Below are 21,633 nucleotides of genomic sequence, written 5' to 3'. Positions count from 1 at the left end.
ATTAATTGGAGTACCAGAAGGAGACAGGGAGAATGGAAAAAAGCTGGAAAACACACTTCAGGATATTATCCAGGAGAACTTCCCCAACCTAGCAAGACAGGCCAACATGCAAATTCAGGAAATACAGAGAACACCATTAAGATACTCCATGAGAAGACCAACCCCAACTCCATGAGAAGACCAACACATAATTATCAGATTGTCCAAGGTCAAAATGAAGGAAAAACTGTTAAAGGCAGCCAGAGATAAAGGCCAGGTCACCTACAAAGGGAAGCCCATCAGACTAACAGCAGACTTCTCAGGAGAAACCCTATAAGCCAGTGGAGATTGGGGGCCAATATTCAACATTCTTAAAGAAAAGAATTTTCAACCCAGAATTTCATATCCAGCTAAACTAAGTTTCATAAGCAAAAGAAAAATAAAATCTTTTCCAGATAAGCAAATCCTGAGGGATTTCGTTACCACCAGAACTGCCCTGCAAGAGCTCCTGAAAGAAGCACTAAATATGGAAAGGAAAAACTGGTACCAGCCACTATAAAAACACACCAAAATATAAAAACCAATGACACTACAAAGAAACTGCATTGACTAAGTGTGCAAAATAACCAAATTACATCAAGATGACAGGATCAAATTCACACATAACAATACTAACCTTAAATGTAAATGGGCTAAATGCCATGATTAAAAGACACAGATTGGCAAATTGGATAAGGAGTCAGGCACCCATCAGTGTGCTGTATTCAGGAGACCCATCTTATGTGCAAAGACACACACAGGCTCAAAATAAAGGGATGGAGGAAAACTTACCAAGCAAATGGAAAGAAAAAAATAACAGAGTTTGCAATCCTAGTCTCTGATAAAACAGACTTTAAACCAACAATGATCAAAAAAGACAAAGAAGGGTATTACATAATGGTAAAGGGAACAGTGCAAAAAGAAAAGAAACGCTAACTATCTAAATATACATGCCCCCAATACAGGAGCACCCAGATTCATAAAACAAGTTCTTAGAGACCTACAAAGAGACTTAGACTCCCGCACAATAATAGTGGGAGACTTTAATACCCCATTGTCAGTATTAGATCAATGAGACAGAAAATTAACAAGGATATTCAGGACTTGAACTCAGCTCTGGATCGAGTGGACCTAGTAGACGTCTACAGAACTCTCTATCCCAAATCAACAGAATATACATTCTTCTCAGAGCCACATGGCACTTATTATAAAATCGACCACATAATTGGAAGTAAAACATTCCTCAGCAAATGCAAAATAACTGAAATAGTAACAAACAGTCTCTCAGACCACAGTATAATCAAATTATAACTCAGGATTAAGAAACTCACTCAAAACCACAAAATTTCATGGAAATTGAACAATCTGCTCCTGAATGACTCCTGGGTAAATAATGAAATTAAGACAGAAAGAAGTTCTTTGAAACCAATGAGAACAAAGAGAAAATGCATCAGAATCTCTGGGACACAGCTAAAGTAGTGTTAAGAGGGAAATTTATAGCACTAAATGCCCACATCAGAAAGCTAGAAAGATCTCAAATCGATACCTTAACATCACAATTAAAAGAGCTAGAGAGTCAAGAGCAAACTAATCCAAAAGCTAGCAGAAGACAAGAAATAACTAAGATCAGAGAAGAATTGAAGGAGATAGAGACACAAAAAACCCTCCAAAAAAAATCAACGAATCCAGGAGCTGGTTTTTTGAAAAAATTAACAAAATAGATAGACCGCTAGCTAGATTAACAAAGAAGAAGAGAAAAGGGTCAAATAGAAACAATAAAAACGATAAAGGGGATATCACCACTGACCCCACAGAAATACAAGCTACCATCAGAGAATACTATAAACATGTCTATGCAAATAAACTAGAAAATCTAGGAGAAATGGATAAATTCCTGGTTGCATACACACTACCAAGACTAATCCAGGAAGAAGCTGAATCCCTGAATAGACCAATAACAAGCCTTGAAATTGAGGCAGTAATTAATAGCCTAATTAATAGCCTACAACCAAAAAAAGCCCAGGACTAGATGGATTCACAGCTGAATTCTACCAGAGGTACAAAGAAGAACTGGTACCATTCCTTCTGAAACTATTCCAAACAATTGAAAAGGAGGGACTCCTCCTTAACTCATTTTATGAAGCCAGCATCATTCTGATACCAAAACTGGGAAGAGACACAATTAAAAGAAGAAAATTTCAGGCCAATATCCCTGATGAACATCAATGTGAAAATCCTCAATAAAATACTGGCAAACTAAATCCAGCAACACATCAAAAAACTTATCCACCATTATCAAGTCGGCTTCATCCCTGGGATGCAAGGCTGGTTCAACATACACAAATCAATAAACGTAATCCGTCACATAAACAGAACCAAAGACAAAAACCACTTGATTTTTTTTCAACAGATGCAGAAAAGACCTTTGATAAAATTCAACATCCCTTCATGTTAAAAACTCTCAATAAGCTAGGTATTGATGGAACATATCTCAAAATAATAAGAGCTATTTATGACCAACCCACAACAAATGTCATATTGAATGGGCAAAAGCTAGAAGCATTCCCTTTGAAAACCAGTACAAGACAAGGATGCCCTGTCTCACCAGTGTTATTCAACATAGTATTGGAAGTTCTGGTTGGGTAATCAGGCAAGAGAAAGAAATAAAGAGCATTGAAATAGGAAGAGAGGAAGTCAAGTTGTCTCTCTTTGCAGACGACACGATTTTATACTTAGAAAACCACATCATCTCAGTAGAAAAACTTCTTGAACTGATAAGCAACTTCAGCTTCAAAGTCTCGGGATACAAAATGAACGTTCAAAAATCACAAGCATTCCTTTACACCAACAATAGACAAGCCAAATCATGAATGAACTCCTATTCACAATCGCTACAAAGAGAATAAAATACCTACGTATACAGCTAACAAGCAGTGCGAAGGACCTCTTCAAGAAGAACTATAAACCGCTGCTCAAGGAAATAAGAGAGGACACAAACAAATGGAAAAACATTCCATGCTCATGGATGGGAAGAATCAATGTCGTGAAAATGGCTATCCTGCCCAAAGTAATTTATAGATTGAATGCTATTCCCATCAAACTACCACTGACATTCTTCACAGAATTAGAAAAAACTTTTAAATTTCACATGGAATCAAAGAAGACCCTGTATAGCCAAGACAATCCTAAGCAAAAGAACAAAGCTGGAGGCATCACACTACCTGACTTCAAAGTATACTGGAAGTCTACAGTAACCAAAACAGCATGGTACCAGTACCAAAACAGACATATAGACCAATGGAGCAGAACAGAGACTTCAGAAATAACACCACACATCTACAACCATCAGATCTTTGACAAACCTCACAAAAACAAGCAATGGGGAAAGGATCTCTTATTCAGTAAATGGTGCTGGGAAAACTGGCTAGCCATATGCAGAAAACTGAAACTGAACCTCTTTCTTACACGTTATACAAAAATTAACTCAAGATGGATTAAAGACTTACATGAAAAACTCAAAACCATAAAAACCCTAGAAGAAAACCTAGGCAATACCATCCAGGACATAGGCATGGGCAAAGGCTTCATGATGAAAATGCCAAAAGCATTTGCAACAAAAGCAAAAATTGACAAACGGGATCTAATTAAACTAAAGAGCTTCTGCACAGCAAAAGAAACTATCATCAGAGTGAACAAGCAACCTACAGAATGGGAGAACATTTCTGCAATCTACCCATCTGACAGAAGTCTAATATCCAGAATTTACAAGGAACTTAAACATATTTACAAGAAAAAGACAAACAACCCCATCAAAAAGTGGGCAAAGGATATGAACAGACATTTCTCAAAAGAAGACATTTACGCGGCCAACAAACATGAAAAAAAGCTCAGCATCACTGATCATCAGAGAAATGCAAATCAAAACCACTATGAGATACCATCTCATGCCAGTCAGAATGGCAATTATTAAAAAGTCAGGAAACAATGGAAGCTGGTGAGGCTGTGGAGAAATAGGAACGCTTTTACACTGTTGGTGGGAATGTAAATTAGTTCAACCATTGTGGAAGACAGTATGGCAATTCCTCAAGGACCTAGAACCAGAAATACCATTTGACCCAGCAATCCCATTACAGGGTATGTACCCAAAGGATTATAAATTATTCTACTGTAAAGACACATGCACATGTATGTTTATTGCAGCACTATTTACAATAGCAAAGACATGGAAAATGCCCATCAATTATAGACTGGATAAAGAAAATGTGGTACATACACATCATGGAATACTATGCAGCCATAAAAAGGAATGAGATCATGTCCTTTTCAGGGACATGGATGAAGCTAGAAGCCATCATTCTTAGCAAACTAACACAGAAACAGAAAACCAAACACCACATGTTCTCACTCATAAGTGGGAATTGAACATTGGGAACACATGGACACAGAGAAGGGAACAACACTCACCAGGGCCTGTTGGGGGGTAGGAGGTGAGGGGAGGGAACTTAGAGGATGGGTCAATAGGTGCAGCAAACCACCATGGCACATGTATACCTGTGTAACAAACCTGCGCGTTCTGCAGCTGTATCCTTTTTTTTTTTTAGAAGAAATAAAGAAAAAAAAATTAAAAAAAAAAAAAAAGAAATGGCCGTGAGGAAAGTGGGTACATTTTTCCATATTTTTAAACAGCAATCCAGTGGAATTCCCTAAGCTTATTTTCATACTTTCAACACATATATTTCTTCCTATCTTATCATACACATTCTTACTAACAGTCCTGAGAGCCTATCTTAGGGAGACAGAAGCCCTGCCATGGTTATGAGGAATTCAGAACAGAATCACTTTTGATCTTCTCTCCATGGCTTTCAGAAAGGATGCACGCCTCTTTTCTTGCCTTGAGATTGCTATGAGAGCGTTCTGGAGAATTTTCATGCAGTGAAAACGGTAGGGTGTGCCTCTGGAGGTGGATACCCTAGGTTTACATCCTGACACTGCACTCTTCTGCTTTGTGATATGGGGCAAGCTACTGAACCTCTGCCTGCCTCAGTTTCCTCAACTGTAAAAATGGGACAGTAAGAGTAACAATGATGGGGGTGCCTTTCGAGGACTGAATAGTGCTGATTGCATAGTAAATGCTCCCGCAATGTTAGTTGTTACTGTGATAAATGGATGACATGCCTATCATTGCCTGTCGCTTCAAGTCGTGGGAAAAGCTGGAAAGGAATTCTAGACCTGGCCTTGTCTCTTCTAGCTGTTTGACCTGAGATGTGTCAATTCACATGTCTGGGCCTTGGCTTTCTCCTCTGTTAATTGAGATTGTTAAACGAGATGAACCTTATGGCATCTTTCAGTCTTCATAGTCTGATTTTGTAGCTCTAGTTATGAATTTTTTGTGAAGTAGATTTAAGTATTCCCATTTCCCACAAGAAAAGTACAATCTGGGTCTAAACTGTACGATTTCTAAACTACTCCATCTGCATTCTCTGTAGTTGTTTTGGCAGGGTGGTGTGGTGGAGTAGGTGGAATGATGGGGTTCCTTACTAAATGAGCACTATTGTGTTTTTCTTTCACTTCAAGTACTCAGCAACCTTTGACAACTTTGCTCCTGGTAATTACCTACTGCTGGTGCACACAGATTTGCCACCTTACCCTGACATCCTCCTAAGATGTGGGAGTCGAGTGGGTCTGTCTTTTCCATTTCTTCCATCACCAGGTCAGAACCAAGGCTGTGACTGGTTCTTCAATAGCCAGCTGAGGCAACTCACCTATCTGGGTAAGTATCCAATTGGATGAATGTTTTGAGAGCACATAGTCAGAAATCGCCAATCATCCTTCAATTCCAGACATTTGCGCTGTGAAGTGCCGAGGAACTGAAAGGGACAGCTGTGTGTTATGGTTGAGTGAATGTGCCCTGAAGTCCGATTGCCTGGGTTTAAGTCCCAGCTCCAACACTCACCAGCTAGCATACATAGAGCCTCTTTAAGCCTCAGCCTCCTCCTCTATAGAGAAGTCTGACCATAGGGCCTACCTCAAAGGATAGGAAATTAAATAAAGAATAACATGTAAAACTCTTGAGCAGAAGGCCTAGCCCACAAAAAATGCTTACTAGAGGTTGGTAGTTAGTACTAATAATATCTTTAATTCATCTTAGGGCAGTGTCATATTTGTTTGTAGTGGAACAACTGCACATGTAAAGATGGATGGCTGTACTTTAGTCCAGGAGTTTGAGACCAGCCAGGGCAGCAAAGTGAGACCCCATCTCTCCAAAAAAAAAAAAAAAAAAAAACGCTGGGCATGGTGGCATGTGCCTCTGGTCCCAGCTACTTGGGAGGCTAAGGTGGGAGGATCAGTTGAGGCCAGGAGTTTGAGATCAGCCTAGACAACAGAGTGAGACCTAATCTCTACAAAAAATTAAATAAATTAGCTGGGTGTGGTGGCACATGCCTGTAGTCTCAGTTACTTGGGAGGCTGAGGTGGGAGGATAGCTTGAGCCCAGGAAGTCGAGCCTGCAGTGAGCCATGAGCATGCCACTGCACTTCAACCTGGACAACAGATTGAGACCCCATCTCAAAAATAAAAAAAAAAAAAGGAGAAAAAAATGGATGGCTGATTATGACCATTGGTATGAGGAACAGTAGAGAGTCCAAGGTAGAGAGTACCAATGCAGAGAGAGACTGAATTAAGATGGAAGTTTATGTAGAAGGTGAGAAGGAAAACTTTCGATGAGAATCTGAGGTCAGGAAGATGAGTAGCATGGAGGGCTGATATGAGCACTAGGGGTGGGCTGTGTCTGTTTTATGTCAAGATTAACATGAGGTTGAGGGAATCAGGAATCCTACTGTGACTGCAGAGTCACAGAGGCCAAAGGTTTTTCCTTATCTTCTTACTGTGCATGTTTCACAGGATCCCAGTGTGTCAGGACCATCCACTTCTTTTGATTTCCTGGAGTTTCTTTCATATTCCTTTTCTATACCATGTCAGCATTGGTCACTCTGAGCACCATGGTACCTGCTTGTTCCAATCGCAGCTCACTGTGAGGCCACTTCTTACAGTAAAAAGGAGAATCTGGCTAAATAGGTCTCAAGAGTGACAATTTTGTTCTAAATTGCTCTTAGTAGATCCTGGTCAAATCCAGGGGATCTTATTAGCATAACAAGTTCTAGCCCCTGCCACAAGCCCAAGGTGGCCATGGATTTAGAGGGCGAGGCAATGGTCCTGAGTCCATCCTTTGCCTCTTTCACTTGTGCCTAAGCATAAGTCCAGTGAGTCTGACCTATAGGTGAGCCCCAGAACTGTTAAATTTTAATAGCATCAGAGAGGAGAGTCTGTGCTCCCTTGGTATTTTTTTTATGTCTTTGCCAAAAGGATTGTTGTATATTTTATTTGCACTGAATTATACCATTCAAATTTTATTTCTGATTTGATCCATTCATAAATGTAACCTAAAACTATAAAAACTTGAGATGGACAGAGATTCCTGAGATTGTTTTACCGCTTCAGCCGAATACAGCCATAAATAAGAGTAAATAGTTACCATTAACTTTATGGCTATTCACTTGATATGTATTCTGGAACAAAATTTTAATCTGAATTGCTCTCTTTCCATTACTTAGCCTGCTTCTGAAGAGGCTGTCTTGTCCATAGGTCATATTCTGTTCATGAACTGCAAAATAATTTGAATACTCAAATAAGCTAAACATAATAAAAACCATTTATGATACAAAGAAAAAAAATCAAATCATGCAGCTATAGATTTTCTTCCCTTATGATAGCATTATTAATTGAATTAGTAGCAAGTTATACTATTTTATATACACATATGGTATAAATGCACATCTGTGTAAGTAGCTGTGTGAATGTGCATGTGTGCTTATATGTAGATGTACATCTGTATCTGTGCATATGTATGATGTAAATGAATGTCTTAGTATAAAACATTTCTATTAGGTAGATAGCCTTTATTAATTTTTCAGAATTATTTGTATTGGAATATCCTAGTATCTCCTCCATCGAATATGAGTTGGAAAAGGAATAAGAAGTCACAGAGGATTTGTTGAATGTTTAATAAACTTGGAGACCCTTGCTTCTTGAAGGGATTCCCCATAGGATCTTTTATGGTCGTTGGTGCCTCCTTTATCCTCTGAGTGTATGGAGTAGACAGCTGGCTAGAGCCACTTCTGTTCTCATTTCTGGGCTGTCACAGTGATGGTATGAGGACTTAGGAGGAACTGAGGCTCACCCTGCTCCTCCATGGCAGTGCGCCATGTAGCTATACTGGGTTGTGTAGATTTAGCTGTAATTTTGGATATCATCTGTGTAAAGTTTATAAGATCTTTAGCAAGGTGGTGATTAGGCTTCCACGTTTTCTGTATACCTGACTGCATTTCCCAATGCCATAATGGTAGTTGCTGTTGTTGGTACCCGAGCAAGAGCCCAAGAAGTAGAGTTCCAGTTCTGTGCCATGCATTTTATATACTGATTAGATTGTAACTTTCACTTAACTGTTTTTTTCAGACCACTTGACTTTATAGGACCATGACTGGGATAATTTACATAAAATACATTTAATCTAAGCAGATGGTGTAAGTCAAGACCACATAGTCTATGTGGACATATTCCTGGGATGAAAAACATGGGAAATGTGTGTATACAGAAGTTTATTTTATTGTAGGGAAGCTGCTTGATCTCTATCATGGCCACGGAATTCCATATTAGATTTTTTTGGGGGTGTGGCTCCTTTTGTTGGCTGGCATTTCATCCAGAGTGCTGCTTCACTGACAACTGGCTGAATTTTCATTCACTGGTTGACCACTTCTAAGTGGGCCATCTTTTGTATTGTTTTACCACTTCCCCCAGGATAGGAAGTTTTAGAAAAATCACAATTATCTTCATTTCCTCTGTTTGGCTGCTGCATGTGTGATTTAAGAGACCTGACTCATCTTCGACCCAGCTGAGAGTGGAAAAAACCTGAACCCAGGCATTCTAGCTCCTGGCTGTGGCTCTCTCCACTAGAGTGTGCTGCCCACTAAATAATCGTGGATCACTGACCAGAAAGGATGGCGGGGGTGCTAGGCAGGGTTGTGGGAGAACCCTTCTCAAGGATTCCCAGTGACAAAGAAAAAAATCATACACATACAATATGTTTTGACCCTTGCATTTTTCTTTTCTACCAAGGCAAGTTTTGCCTTTGTTCAGCAAACATCTTCAAGGAGTGCAGTTTTTTTGGAAAGCTCATGGCCAGCGCCTGGGGCTTAGGGTTTTAATCAGTGGCTGGCTGGTTATTTTACCTGGGGCATGGCGTTATAATTGCTCCATGCCTCAGTGGCTTTATTTACACAGAAAGGTTAAGAAAATACTTGTCTCTTGGAATTGTGATACAAAACATCCAAATATATTCAGGTGTGGTTAGTGTGCCATGTTATTTCACCAATGTTTTCCTGAGAGTCTATTTCTCTAGAAGTTTTCGTTCTTTTTAGAAGATTAACAATATCATGTGTCATGAGCTCAGTGTATATGTTATAACCTTTCTGGAAGGGTCTCCCTCTATTTTCTTTTACTAGATTTTTGTGAGATAAATGGGATTCACCATAATATGACATATGTGATATATTGTTCCCGTGATTGAAATGTGATGCTACTTAAGCAATTGTTAGCCACAGAATAAGATAACCTCACTCATTTAAAAAGATCTGTTAGGGAGATTGGTTCATGTTGCCTTTCTAGAAGCTGCTGAGAATTTTGCCCAAGGAGCTACTTACGAAACAGACCACAAGTGAAGTACCTTGTGTGCACTATTGTTTGTGTTAGGATGCTGCAGGAGCAATATTTGATGTGATAAACTATTATTAATACGATGAACTATTATTGCGTATTCCAACTGTAGCTTCTATGCCATGCTTGGGAATGGGTATGACTATAGAACAAGTGTTCTTTTATATTTGCAAAGTTGGGAGAAAAATCCAGCAAGCCCATTTTTCCCTTCATGCGATTTGATGCCCTGACTGCTCATGTCTTTGCCTTACAGAGCCAGTTTCCCACTGCCTCTTTCCCTGCTGTTTTTTTCCAAGGATATTTCAGTTCATGGTGAACTATTTTTATTTTTTAGTTACATTAACGCTATGAAATAATTAGTCAGCTAATTAATCTGGTTTACAAGCTTTGTAGGATTCTTCAGCTGTCAGTCAGGCCCAGGCCTGAGGCCTACATCGAGTCTCAGCTCTCTTGCCCATGTGATTCCTGTTGCCATGGCTACTGGCTACATCTGCTGACACCCCACTCTCTATTTATTGCTTAATTAAGAATTTCACGCTCAGCCTTTATCTGCCTCTAAGAACAAGCGCACTCTGTTAAGAAATTCCAAATTTAGGCCCAGGCACAAGGAAAGCCTTTCTTATGGGCTTGGCTGTATGGAGCCTCTCTAACGATCCTCTCGGCATCCCAGCCGCCACCCTTCAATCAAAAATCATTAAATGGGGCAGAGATAATGAGCATGTAGCATATCAAAAGAAGGATGTTTGCTTGGTCCAAAGGAGGAAAAGCTGCTCGGCCCCACGCTCAGCTCCACTTCAAAGGGAGATGAGACCTCTCAACACTGGGGCCTGATAATGCCTCATTTGTTCTTGGCTTGACTTATGCAAAAGGTCTGGTATGTCAGAGTCCAATCTCACAGGCGCGGGTTTCCCCCACCTCTTGCCTGCACCTCCACCAGCCCCCTCCTTGGCCTTCTGCACACTCCTGTGTCAGCACTTAGGCAGCTGGGTCCCCCAAAGCATCAGAGGGAGCGTATAATCACTGACTCTCCACTCACAATGGCCACTTGTAGGGGGGTGGCCAGGAGGAGGTCTTCATCACAATAGGAACACAATTATTGCAGCTGCTAGGGAGGGCTATGCTTCTTCCTGTAGAAATAGAATAGGACTTGCCCAAAACAGGAGGAGAAGATTGGAGGGAGGCGGGGGGAGGTTGAGAAGGGTGGAGAAAACAATCTTGAGTTGATTATTCATAATCTGACTCTTGGAAGCCCGACGCAGAGTCAGTGGGGTTCCAGCAGCTGCTCGCACACAGCCTTCTTCTAATAATTGTACATTCTGTCAGGGGTCAACTTACTTTTGACCCTGTCCTTTTATATTGGTAAAAGGCTCTTTAGGGCAAACTGTTGGGTTGTGGCAGGGTGCATTAAACACTCACAGCCCCTTCCCCTAGCTTGATCCCCCTCCCGACCAGCAGCCGGTGATAAATTCATATCAGATGCTGCGCGATTCACAGTTGCCCTCCCGAGTTCACACAGCCCCCACTCCTGCAGCAGAGATGCAGCCGAGCTGGGACATTGTGTGAGGCGGCAGCTGAGAAGGTCTGCCTGTAAGGCTGAGGCTCCTACTGCACCACCACCTTCTGATCTGACTGAGAAAAAAAGGACATGTCTAGCCAGGCTGGCCAACACTTGTGTCCAAATGTTCGCCTCACCACGAATAAAGGGCAAGAAGGCTGTGCATGGAAAGGCAGATGGACTTTATTGTGTGTGCCAAGTTGCCTAGAAGAACTGAGGTCTGTCTCATCACAAAGATGGATCAGAAAAGATGCTGTTAATTTGGGAGAGCCTAAAAAATCAGGAGTGCTTTCCTGGGTTGGAGCCTAGGCTCCTGATCCTGTCTACCACTGCCCAGGTTTCCTTTCCTCAATGCAACAAGGGCCCTGGAGCCAAGCAGGCTGCTTGCATAGATCTTCTCTTCTTCAGCTGGTCTAGAAGACACCCTGCAAATCCTGGAAAATAATTCCTTTAGGATCTAAGGAGGAGAATGGTGTCAGCTGGCTCCCGTGACCTCTTGGGGAAGATTTTGTAGGCGGAGAGAAATCAGAATCTTTTTGCAACTCTGCAGTCATTCCCATGCTGAGCCCCTCTAAGGCAATCCACAGCATTCTAGTTAATAAATTAATTTACATTCTTATGAAAAACTCATTCCCAAAGATCCCCAAGGATTTTTACTAGTAGTGTAGAGAATTGACTTCAGGGAACTGCACTAACCTTTATGGCAAAAATATAGATAACAGAACAGAGGCTGGGGATGTGAAAAGGGATTTTGCCTCTTGGTTGGAAACAACTCCAAAAGGAAAAGGCAGGAAGAGAAGGAGAAAAGGATGGAAAGGAAAGGAAAGGAGAGGAGAGAGAGGAAAGGAGAGGAGAGAGAGGAAAGGAGAGGAGAGGAGAGAAGACGAGAGGAGGAGAAAGAAAAGGAAAGGAAAGGAAACTTAGAATCAAATACATGCTCTGCAATGCTGAGTTGCTAGCCTTAATTCACACAGGTCATAGGTGGTGCAACCAGTATTCAAATAGCTTTTCTGACTCTAGGTTCAGTGCTTTTTCTAGTATACCATCTTTTCTTTTTTTAAATCTGAGCTTATGTACCTAACCTTATAAACCAACTCTTCTTCTTTCAATTTATAAGAAAAAACAATACTTAGTTAACACTGTGCTTCCTGAACTTTAGATATTTTAGTACCATTTTCATAATTGTATCATATCCTTATATCTCTTGTCTGATTATTTACTTAATATTTTCTTAAATAAATTTCTACACTACCTTATTTTTAAAACCTAACTTTTCTTAATAATATCCATGAAATCATGGGTTTAATGGGTTAGTTGTTTTTTCTAAAATACGTTACAATGTATAGATACTAAAATGAAACTTTTTATGCCTCTAAAGTAACCACTGTGCATTTTACATCTTGGGAATATGATTTTGTCTGTAAGTGTTTGGTATAATTGATAAAAAGTACGAATTGTGAAGTAAGGATCTTTTCCATCTGGATCTCACTCTTCACTTGGTAAGAACACCTGCTCCTGAGAACAAACAATATTTTAAGAGTGTAGTATGAGAAAATTTGTTTAGTTCCTTACATTTGTGTTTTTTTGCGTCCTGTGTAAACAGCTGAAGTGCTTATTCCCAGGACCCTCCTGAGAGGTTTGGGCTGTGTAGGTCTGTGTCAGGGTCCGGGAAATCACAAATACCTCCACAGAAGTATGAAAAACATTGCTCTGAGTCAGAATAATAATTGTTATTCTTCTCTGAGTTAATTAAGAAGATTTAATTGAGCTAACTTTCAGGATTGTGGCTAATGCAGACATATGTGTTGGTGTCTTGATCAAGTTCTTTTCCTTTTATCCCCCCCAAAATTCACTGTTTCATAAGTGAATGATACAGGGATAATAGAAGACTCAAAGGTAATCACAGGATTTTCATGTACTATTTCTGTGAACGCCTTTAAAGGATCACGTTTTTTGAGGGCCAAGATGCCTTCCGTGGCTGCCTCTGAGGCTGGAATCAGACAGGATTGTGGTCCTGTAAATCAAGCTTTAGCTGCCAGGGACTAACTGACAAGCAAGCCTTCTCTGTGGCTAAGCCAAAGAGGTCAGCTTCTGGGGAATGAGGTCAAGTTCGCTGAGCAGGACAGGAGGAACAGAAGGAGTGTACAGATTTGTGAGTCAGGACAGGGAAAAGATGTGGAGGCAACAGAGGAGGTAACAGAGAGGATGTGGAGGTAAGAGGTAAAAATGCAGAGAGAGCCAACAGCCGGCTCAGGAAGACAGAGCTGGGGCTTGGGTCCAGGGCAGGCAGAGACAGAAAGAGAAGTCATGAGTCAGGGTGGGACTGCATGACATTTGCAGATACCGATTGCAGTTGCTATTTTATGTTCTTTCACTGTGTAGTCAGTGGCTGACGCACTAGATAAATGTGGCCTGAGTGAGAGGTCCTAATATGTGCATAAACTAAAATGACAAAGTGAGAATGAGAATATGAATGAAAGAGTGAAATAGGGAAGGAGTCTATAACCTACTAAGATTCCATGTGTTTTTTATTTTTAAATAAATGGGTGCTTATTTCTCCCTCTAAAATTTCAAGAGAGAATTAGACCTGCTTAGGGAGAGAATTAATTAATTTTTCTCTTTCATAGAGCCTTAAGTGAGGACAGAATTCATCAGACACAACACATTAACCTGGTAGGACCTCGTATCACATCTGCTTAAGTAACTCTCTTTTCTCTTACCAGGAGCCATTTTCTTAGCACATTTTCCTCTTCACCCTAGATGTCTATGTTTATAGCAAGTTTAGATCATATAGCACTCGCGAGAAAAAGTTGGCAATAATTGGCCCAAAGACTCTTTTTTCGTCTTTCTGAGCATCAGATCTTCTTACAATCTGGGAAGGATCAACTACAATGGGGCTCCATTTATAAACACGGAAGATTAACCATTCTCATATTACAAATATAAAATCAGAAATCATAAGCACTGAGAAAACATATGTACAATATCACAGCTTGTGTAAGGTTTTTAAACTCTTCCCAAGTCAATACCTTCGTTCTCAAATGATTTTCATCCCTCTTTGTATTTATTCAAATTGGAAATGACACTTCACATTTACAGTTCTTTATAGAGTCAACACACTTAACAAACTTTAGCAGATCTGGTTAAGTTGCTTACAACTCTGTAATACTACAGCTCGTCATGATTAGATACAGCTGTAAAAAGAGTAGAAAGTAAAAGCATATTTCTTGAACCTTGTTGACTGGCACCTGGAATCATGAACATGCCATAATGACAGTATTGATAATAGTTAACATTTATTGTTCATGATGTGCCAGGCACTGTTCTAAGCATGTTCCATGGACTATTCTATCTTTTCTTTCTAATAGCCCTATGAGATAGATAGTATGATTATTCCCACTTTTAGATGAAATGAATGAGGTTTAGAAATGGCAAATAACTTGTCAGTGGCCCATGTCTAGGAACCAGAAGAGCCAGGATTCAGATCCAGGCTGTTGGGCTCCAGCACCCACATTCTTCCCACCATTCACTATTGTCATGACCATGACCAGGAAATGGTGTTTGGGAAGAGATAGCCCTCTGACTAGTACTCAACTGCCCCCAGAGTCATGTAGATGGTGGTATAGGAAATCAGACTTCTAATTTTTCCTGCTTTTGTTAACTTTTCTCTATCTGTTCTGACCCTGAAACTACTTCTTTTCACTGACTGGCATTCACACACTCAACGTTAATGAAGTGAGCAATAGATTTTCAATATATTTTTTAGTTTTGCAATGTCTGTTTTGGTAGGGAGTTCTCCTGGAGGTAGGGACCATTTGTGCGTGTGTAGAGGTTTAAGAAAATCAGTCACCACTCAGTCCGGGAGCCATTGGTGCAGTGTAGTGGAAAGAGCTACAGATACAAGATTAAACCTAGGATTTCTAAATTGGCCCACGAAAATGAAGTATCTACATTTCTAGCAATATCTGGTCTCATAAGGTGCATGAGAAAAGTCTCTCTCTCAAAAATTCGAAGACAAAGCTAATTATTGATGTAATCTAAAATTATCAGTTGATGCTCAATAAATATTTATTAAATTGAGAACAAGTTTGGGATGAATATCACAGGATGGATTTAGAAGTACTTTTGAACTTTACAGAATGCACAAATCAATGTGAACAGAAGTGGATGAGTTAGACCTTATTTTAAAAAAAGGAAATGACACCTTGACTGGTGGCTTTATTATTAGTATTAAGTTAAAAAGATGCGTGAAATAAGCAACAGGGTGAAGGAACAATTTAAGCAAAGTCTTGGAAGTGATGATAAAGGTAGAACATGTCAAGAGCATGTTGTCATTGCACCCGGTCTCATCATGTGGCAGTGTAAGGAGAAAGACACAAACTCGTGCTTTACATCCTTAGAAAAATTTTAAAAAGAGAAAATGACCAAAATAAGATTAGAGGAATTGAAGAGGTCTCATCATGGATCTCTTTGGGGATCATTTTCTTTGTAATATTCTGAAGCTTATGTTTTATTTTTATTTTTCATTTTTTAGTATTTTTAAAGACAGAGTCTTGCTCTGTCACCCAGGCTGGAGTGCAGTGGCGTGATCTCGGCTCACTGCAACCTCCACATGGCAGGGTTCAAGCAATTCTCCTGCCTCAGCTTCCCTAGTAGCTGGGATTACAGGAGTGCACCACTACGCATGGCTAGTTTTTGTGTTTTTAGTAGAGATGGGTTTTACCATGTTGGCCAGGCTGGTCTCAAACTCCTGACCTCAAGTGATCCACCCACCTCAGCCTCCCAAAGTGCTGGGATTATAGGCATGAGCCACAGCGCCTGGCTGCTTATGTTTTATATTTAGAAAGAATGATCCTCTGTTGATTTCATCTGATGGAGGAAAGGGTTTAGGGATCCAGGAAAACAAAAGTGGAGAGTGTGAGTTTGGTCAAGTCCCCAAGGCTGCAGCCTTCAGCACCATGGGGCCCTCCCGTGGTGGGAGGTGTGGCTCATGTGACAAACGATAAGGCAGAAAGGTAATTAACCAATAAGAGACAAGGTGTGACCGAAAAATGGAGTTTGTGCACCTGATTACTAATTAATCAGGCGTGAGAGCACCTTGTAGATGCATTCACTATTTAATTATAGCAGCCTCTCTTGGCAAAGGAGCATATGTTCCCAGCTTAATCTACTGGTTTATACTGACATCAAATTGTCATTATCAGAAAGAATCAGGCCTTTTGATTATTTCCACTAATTTATTGAACACTTAAAATTAATGAACCCCAGGCCTTTTAAATGTGCTCAGTTGGCTTGGATGATAGGAGGAGGATGGGGATGGGGAAAAGGCTTCATTAAAAGGACAATTTGTTTGGATAAAGGTAACCAAATACATTTCATGGATGATCTGAACTCTACTGGTGAAAAACACATGAATTCTAAAAGCTGAGCCTACAAAATGATGAAGAGAATATAGGATATGAGGTATATGCCCTGCTGGACACCATTGGCTTCCTTAGAACATATGGCTAAAGGTTTCGTTTCTGTTTTTGTTTTTCCTAATTATGTATGTGCCAGTTCTCTTGGAGACCTCATTGCAATTACATTTAATCAAATGAAAGCAATCAAAATCAAATGTTGGAAATCAATTGTTAGATTAACTAACAGGGATTTCATTTTTTTTTGTTTTGAAAATTTAGGCAACTAGAATTTAGCATAAATTCTTCTTTTCTCACATGTGACTGTCTTTAATATTAAGATGATCTTTGTATCACATGCAAGTTGTGGCTTTTGGTATTTAGTTTCAGGTGAAGGCCAAGTTCAAGTCATTCTCCGGGTGAAGGAAGGTATGCCCCCAACTATTTCAGGTGAGTATTAACACATGAAATAGAAGTGTCTAGTATAGCAGAATGTCCTCCAGTAGTTCTACAAATTCCACCTTGTCATACTGTTAATAAACAGGTAGATATCAGTCCTAAAGCTTATGTGTCTGATAACTCTCTATTGTGTTGCCCTGTAACTAAAATATGTATCTGCATGTCAAAAAAGGATATAAAGGTGCATTTATTTTTCAGAGCAATGAAAGTAAGAATTGAAACATGTAAATAAGCACATTTCATAAATTATGGACCATATGTGCACATAGGACTCCAGATCTGCAGATGGGCTATTAGGCCCCCTCCAAATGGAAAGAAAAATTCAGGGTATCTCTAAACTTTAATTGTTCCTGGTAATTTCAGGAAATCAGGGTAAACAAACCCTCCTCAAAAGTCAGATGGTTCTATGAAATCTTTCTAACTCTAAAAGCCAAATTCTCAAACACTAAATGTCTCCTAAGCACCTTCTGATGTATTTCATTGTTTGTTTTTGTTTATTCTGAGTCAACTTAACTATACATTTGCAGGAGGAATAAATCTTTTCAAAGGCAGAGATTTCTTTTAATTTTCAGTGGCATTTTTGTGCTATGTCAGAGCAGAGCCCATGCTAATCAGAAAATGATCTAATTCCTCTATTTAAATTAATAGATAAATGAGGTAAGAGGACTGGACTAAAACTATAAATGATAATCCTGAAGGTTACTACTCCATGCTTTTTGGACTATGAAGAATGTGATTCAAGATTTTTTCAGAATGTTTTCTGAGCTGCCACCACACTTTGTTTTCAATGTTCCTTGTCCTTCATCTCTCTTTGCCTTTAGATGGTTCAAAATGCCTTGTTTATTGAATGCCTTTTACGCAAGGTGTGGGGGGATACCATGATGAGCAAGATGGAATGAACTTTGACTTTATGGGTCTTATGATCTCTTGGGGATGTCAGTCAAACTACTAAGTAATCAATCAATACAGTTGTTTAAAAATTACTGTTATAAGGAAAAGGATAGTTCTCTCTTCTCTGAAAGTTTCTATGTTCAAATTCTCTAAGAAGAGATTTGATTTGTTGTGTCAGTGCCTATTCTGTAGAGGACATACCTGTTGGGGAAGCTCTCATGCCAGGCCCCCTTCTGTGGATACTGGACCATCGATGAATGGCCATTCTTGGTTCAACCATCTGTAGTCAGGGTGGCATGTCACTCAGCACGTAGTATGATGATTTCTGTACTAAGGATTCTTTGGAAGGATGGCGTGGTGTCTAGCATTCAAAGCTTTTTAGAAGGGGTCAGTTTAACTGGAGATGCTTCAATTACAACTGTCAGTTACAACTGCTGATAAATAGAAAGCCCGTACTTCATAGAGTTGTGGGTTTTAACAAAGGGGGAGACCTTACAGGCTATCCTATCCAGTTGCCTCATTTTGCAAATGGGGATGTGAAGCCCAGATATTAAACTTAGTCATATCAGTAGTCAGTCACATGAGCCTAGATAAGAACTCAGGTGTCTCAACTCAGCCCAGTGTTCCTTGTGCTATACAATGCAGCCTCTAATGTGTTTAAATTGCCTTATTGAGCATAGATTAACTTATGAGTTATATTACAATCTAGCCAATTTTCCTACCTCATATAGTTTGGGACAGAAAACCATTTCAAAACACAAACAGTTACAGATTTAGTACAATACCATTCATCAGGAAGAAATTTTAAATAACATACTTCCAAGACATTGCCTGATTCTTATGTATGTAGTATCTGTGTTAGTGCCAAAATTTAAATATGGCAATGTATTTTGTTTAATGAGTAGCTCTATGTAAAACAGTAAAATTATTGCAATATCATTTTTGCCAAAACTAAGAATGAATGAATAAATGAGTTAACACATCTATCTGTGTTAACTCATTCATTCTATTGTTTGAATGGGTCAATCCAATGTTTGAATGAGTTAACCATCTATCTACGTGTTAACCCGTATGAGTATGTAATATGTACCCATACCAAGTGCACATATTGTCCATGGTCATATAAGAACATCCAGATCATTGGGTATTCTTTTCCTAAGTTTTCCCACAGACCTAAGTTTTTGTCCCTTTCTTTGATCTCTGAGAATCCGGCAGCCCTAGTCTTGTTCAAAGTGAACTCATCCCTTCCTGCATCTTCCACACTTTCCCCCATCAGCAAACAACTCGTTGTCTTGTGTAGTTAACCTTTCTTTCCTTACTGGCTTCTTCTGTTCAGTGCCTCCCATTTAAACACAAAACAAATTTGTGGATACTGAATTTTCCTTTAGCAGACAGCTGTCCTGCAAACTTCTCAAAAGCCTAGCCTCCTCTTCATGCAGAGCCATGAAGACCTGGGTTGATGAAGAGCGAAGGTGTGGAGGGCAACATTTGGCTCATATATTAGACTCGAGACTACCTAAAGTCTTAGTTGCTTGTTGAGTGACAAATTTGTACAGGGAAACAAGGAGAGGCCTCATCAGGAATGTTGGTCCAGACCAAAATTCATGGGTTCCAGTTTTGAAACTAGTCTAATTTATCTAAAGATTCAGAAGACAGATCAAAGGCTGTGGTTCTCAACTCTTAAGACTGTCCATTCCTCAATGAGCTTTTTGGATGGTCTGACCCAACATCTTTCCTTCCTTACCTCCAGTGCATTCCTCAATCCACTGTAATATGGTTTCTATCTCAGCCACTCAACTGGGACCACTGTCATCTGGATCACCCATGCCTTGATTGCTAAGTTTAACAGTCACTTCTAATTCTCTCTCTTACCAGAGCTCTACTATTAACAAGGTCACTTGTGCTCTCTAGAGATGCTGTATTACTTAGGATTCCAAGACCTTCCTCTCTTCTGATTCTCCCAGTAGATCTCTGACTGCTGCTTCTTTAACTGTTATAGGCTTCTTTTTCTCTCTACAAATTTGATTGTCAATAATAGTCATATAGAATCCTGGTATTAGTTGTATAGAAATCTGATAACTCTGACAGGAGACTGAAACATGTTTTCTTATCCCTTAGTGTTCTTATCTGAAGCAGGATGGTATAGAATAATTAAGTTTGTGCATAATAACATTCCTTCATTAGAATAGCTACCTTAAGGCCTAATTTGTCCAACTAAAGACTGTGTCAGCCCTCTTATAAGCAAGAGTAAAGGTGAAAAAAGTACAGAATATTTGTTTCCATCATCCGTGATATAAAATTGGAATAACTAAAGATCCCTGAAGCTTGGCATGAGGTTTTAGAGAACAATCATTGCTTGTTTGAAATATCACTGGAAATGAGGCATCAGAGACATTTTATCTGGACTTTGTGGGGCAAGCTAGGGGTCACCCTGACAAATACCCCTTACTCTACCCCCAACTGAGTATTTTGGGTCTAATATTGGGAAGAAGGCAACATTGGGAGAAAACTTAGAAAGGTATTACAGTATTGGAGTTTATGAAATATTTATAAAGCCTCTTACTGAGTGACCCTTATTCCAAGACATTGCCTTATTCCCAAGGTGTGTGATATATTTTGTACTAATTACATTGCCTATGGTTTCTGCTTGACCACAATCTATATACTTTTAGGTTATCCTGGGGCTCTGATTAAACCATGACTACTGAGGAACTGGGTCTGGTAGAAAAAATAACTTAAGTGTTCCTCGTGTTTCTGACATCAGGTATTTTCCCTTGTCACTTTGAAATCCTCTGGAGCTATTACAACCACCCTCAGAGTTTCAAATACAGCTTCTAGGCCGATGATGCCAAATTCATCTTTGGGCTCAGAGCTCTTCCCATCTTTCCAATTCATATTTTTCCACTGCTTGCTATATAGCTCCATCTGGAGACCACAGAGATACCCTGAATGCCCTATGGCACAAACTGTATTCATCCACTTCTATCTTAATGTGCTGGAAGTCTCTGGCCCCTCCACCTTTGTTATCCTTCATACTCTGGCCTCTGTTTATTTTACCAACCTTGTCACTTATCTCTTCTATCTCTGTGGTTCAGCAACACCAAATTTCTTATCATTCCTCCGCTTCACTTCCCATTTTTTGCCTCGGCTCATGCTCATCCTTCTGTCTGCAGTGCAACCCTCTTGTCATACACTCATCACAACCTCCCCTTCACCTGAATAACTTCTAAGCCTTTAAAATGCAGCTGAGTTACTACTTCCCTTGGGAAGCTTCTCCTGGCAAAATCTTGCTTCCTTTCGTGATCAGGTACCATTTAAAAGAACTCCCCTCAGTGCCTGTGTAGAGTTTTTATCCTCCTAATACTGATATAACACTATCAGCTCCTTGGAGGCAAGGGTGACATGTTATTTCTTTTTGTATCCCTGCTTTTTAAGGGCAGTTCTAATAGAGAAGGTGCTCACTATTTATGTTGTAAAATTAGCAAATCATGGACATGATTCCCTCCCTCCCCTCAAAAGAGGAGGCCTTTTCATTCTACCCTTTTG

The 21,633-nt window shown here is 39.8% G+C and overlaps 1 protein-coding gene across 1 annotated transcript in view; it reads left to right on the top strand.

Moving 5' to 3' along the window:
• The window catches only part of PKHD1 (PKHD1 ciliary IPT domain containing fibrocystin/polyductin), a 477,573-nt gene that overhangs the window by 230,215 nt on the left and 225,725 nt on the right, over positions 1–21,633 (top strand). Inside the window, exons 49-50 of the mRNA XM_054492265.2 lie at positions 5,593–5,788; positions 17,122–17,187. Of these exons, the coding sequence (XP_054348240.2) occupies positions 5,593–5,788; positions 17,122–17,187 (262 nt within the window). The remainder of the gene's footprint in view (positions 1–5,592; positions 5,789–17,121; positions 17,188–21,633) is intronic.

This window comes from Pongo pygmaeus, chromosome 5, assembly GCF_028885625.2.
Source record: "Pongo pygmaeus isolate AG05252 chromosome 5, NHGRI_mPonPyg2-v2.0_pri, whole genome shotgun sequence".
Lineage (NCBI taxonomy): Eukaryota > Metazoa > Chordata > Mammalia > Primates > Hominidae > Pongo > Pongo pygmaeus.
The sequence above is the reverse complement of the archived record's forward strand: the minus strand, read 5'-3'. Positions and strand labels throughout refer to the sequence as shown.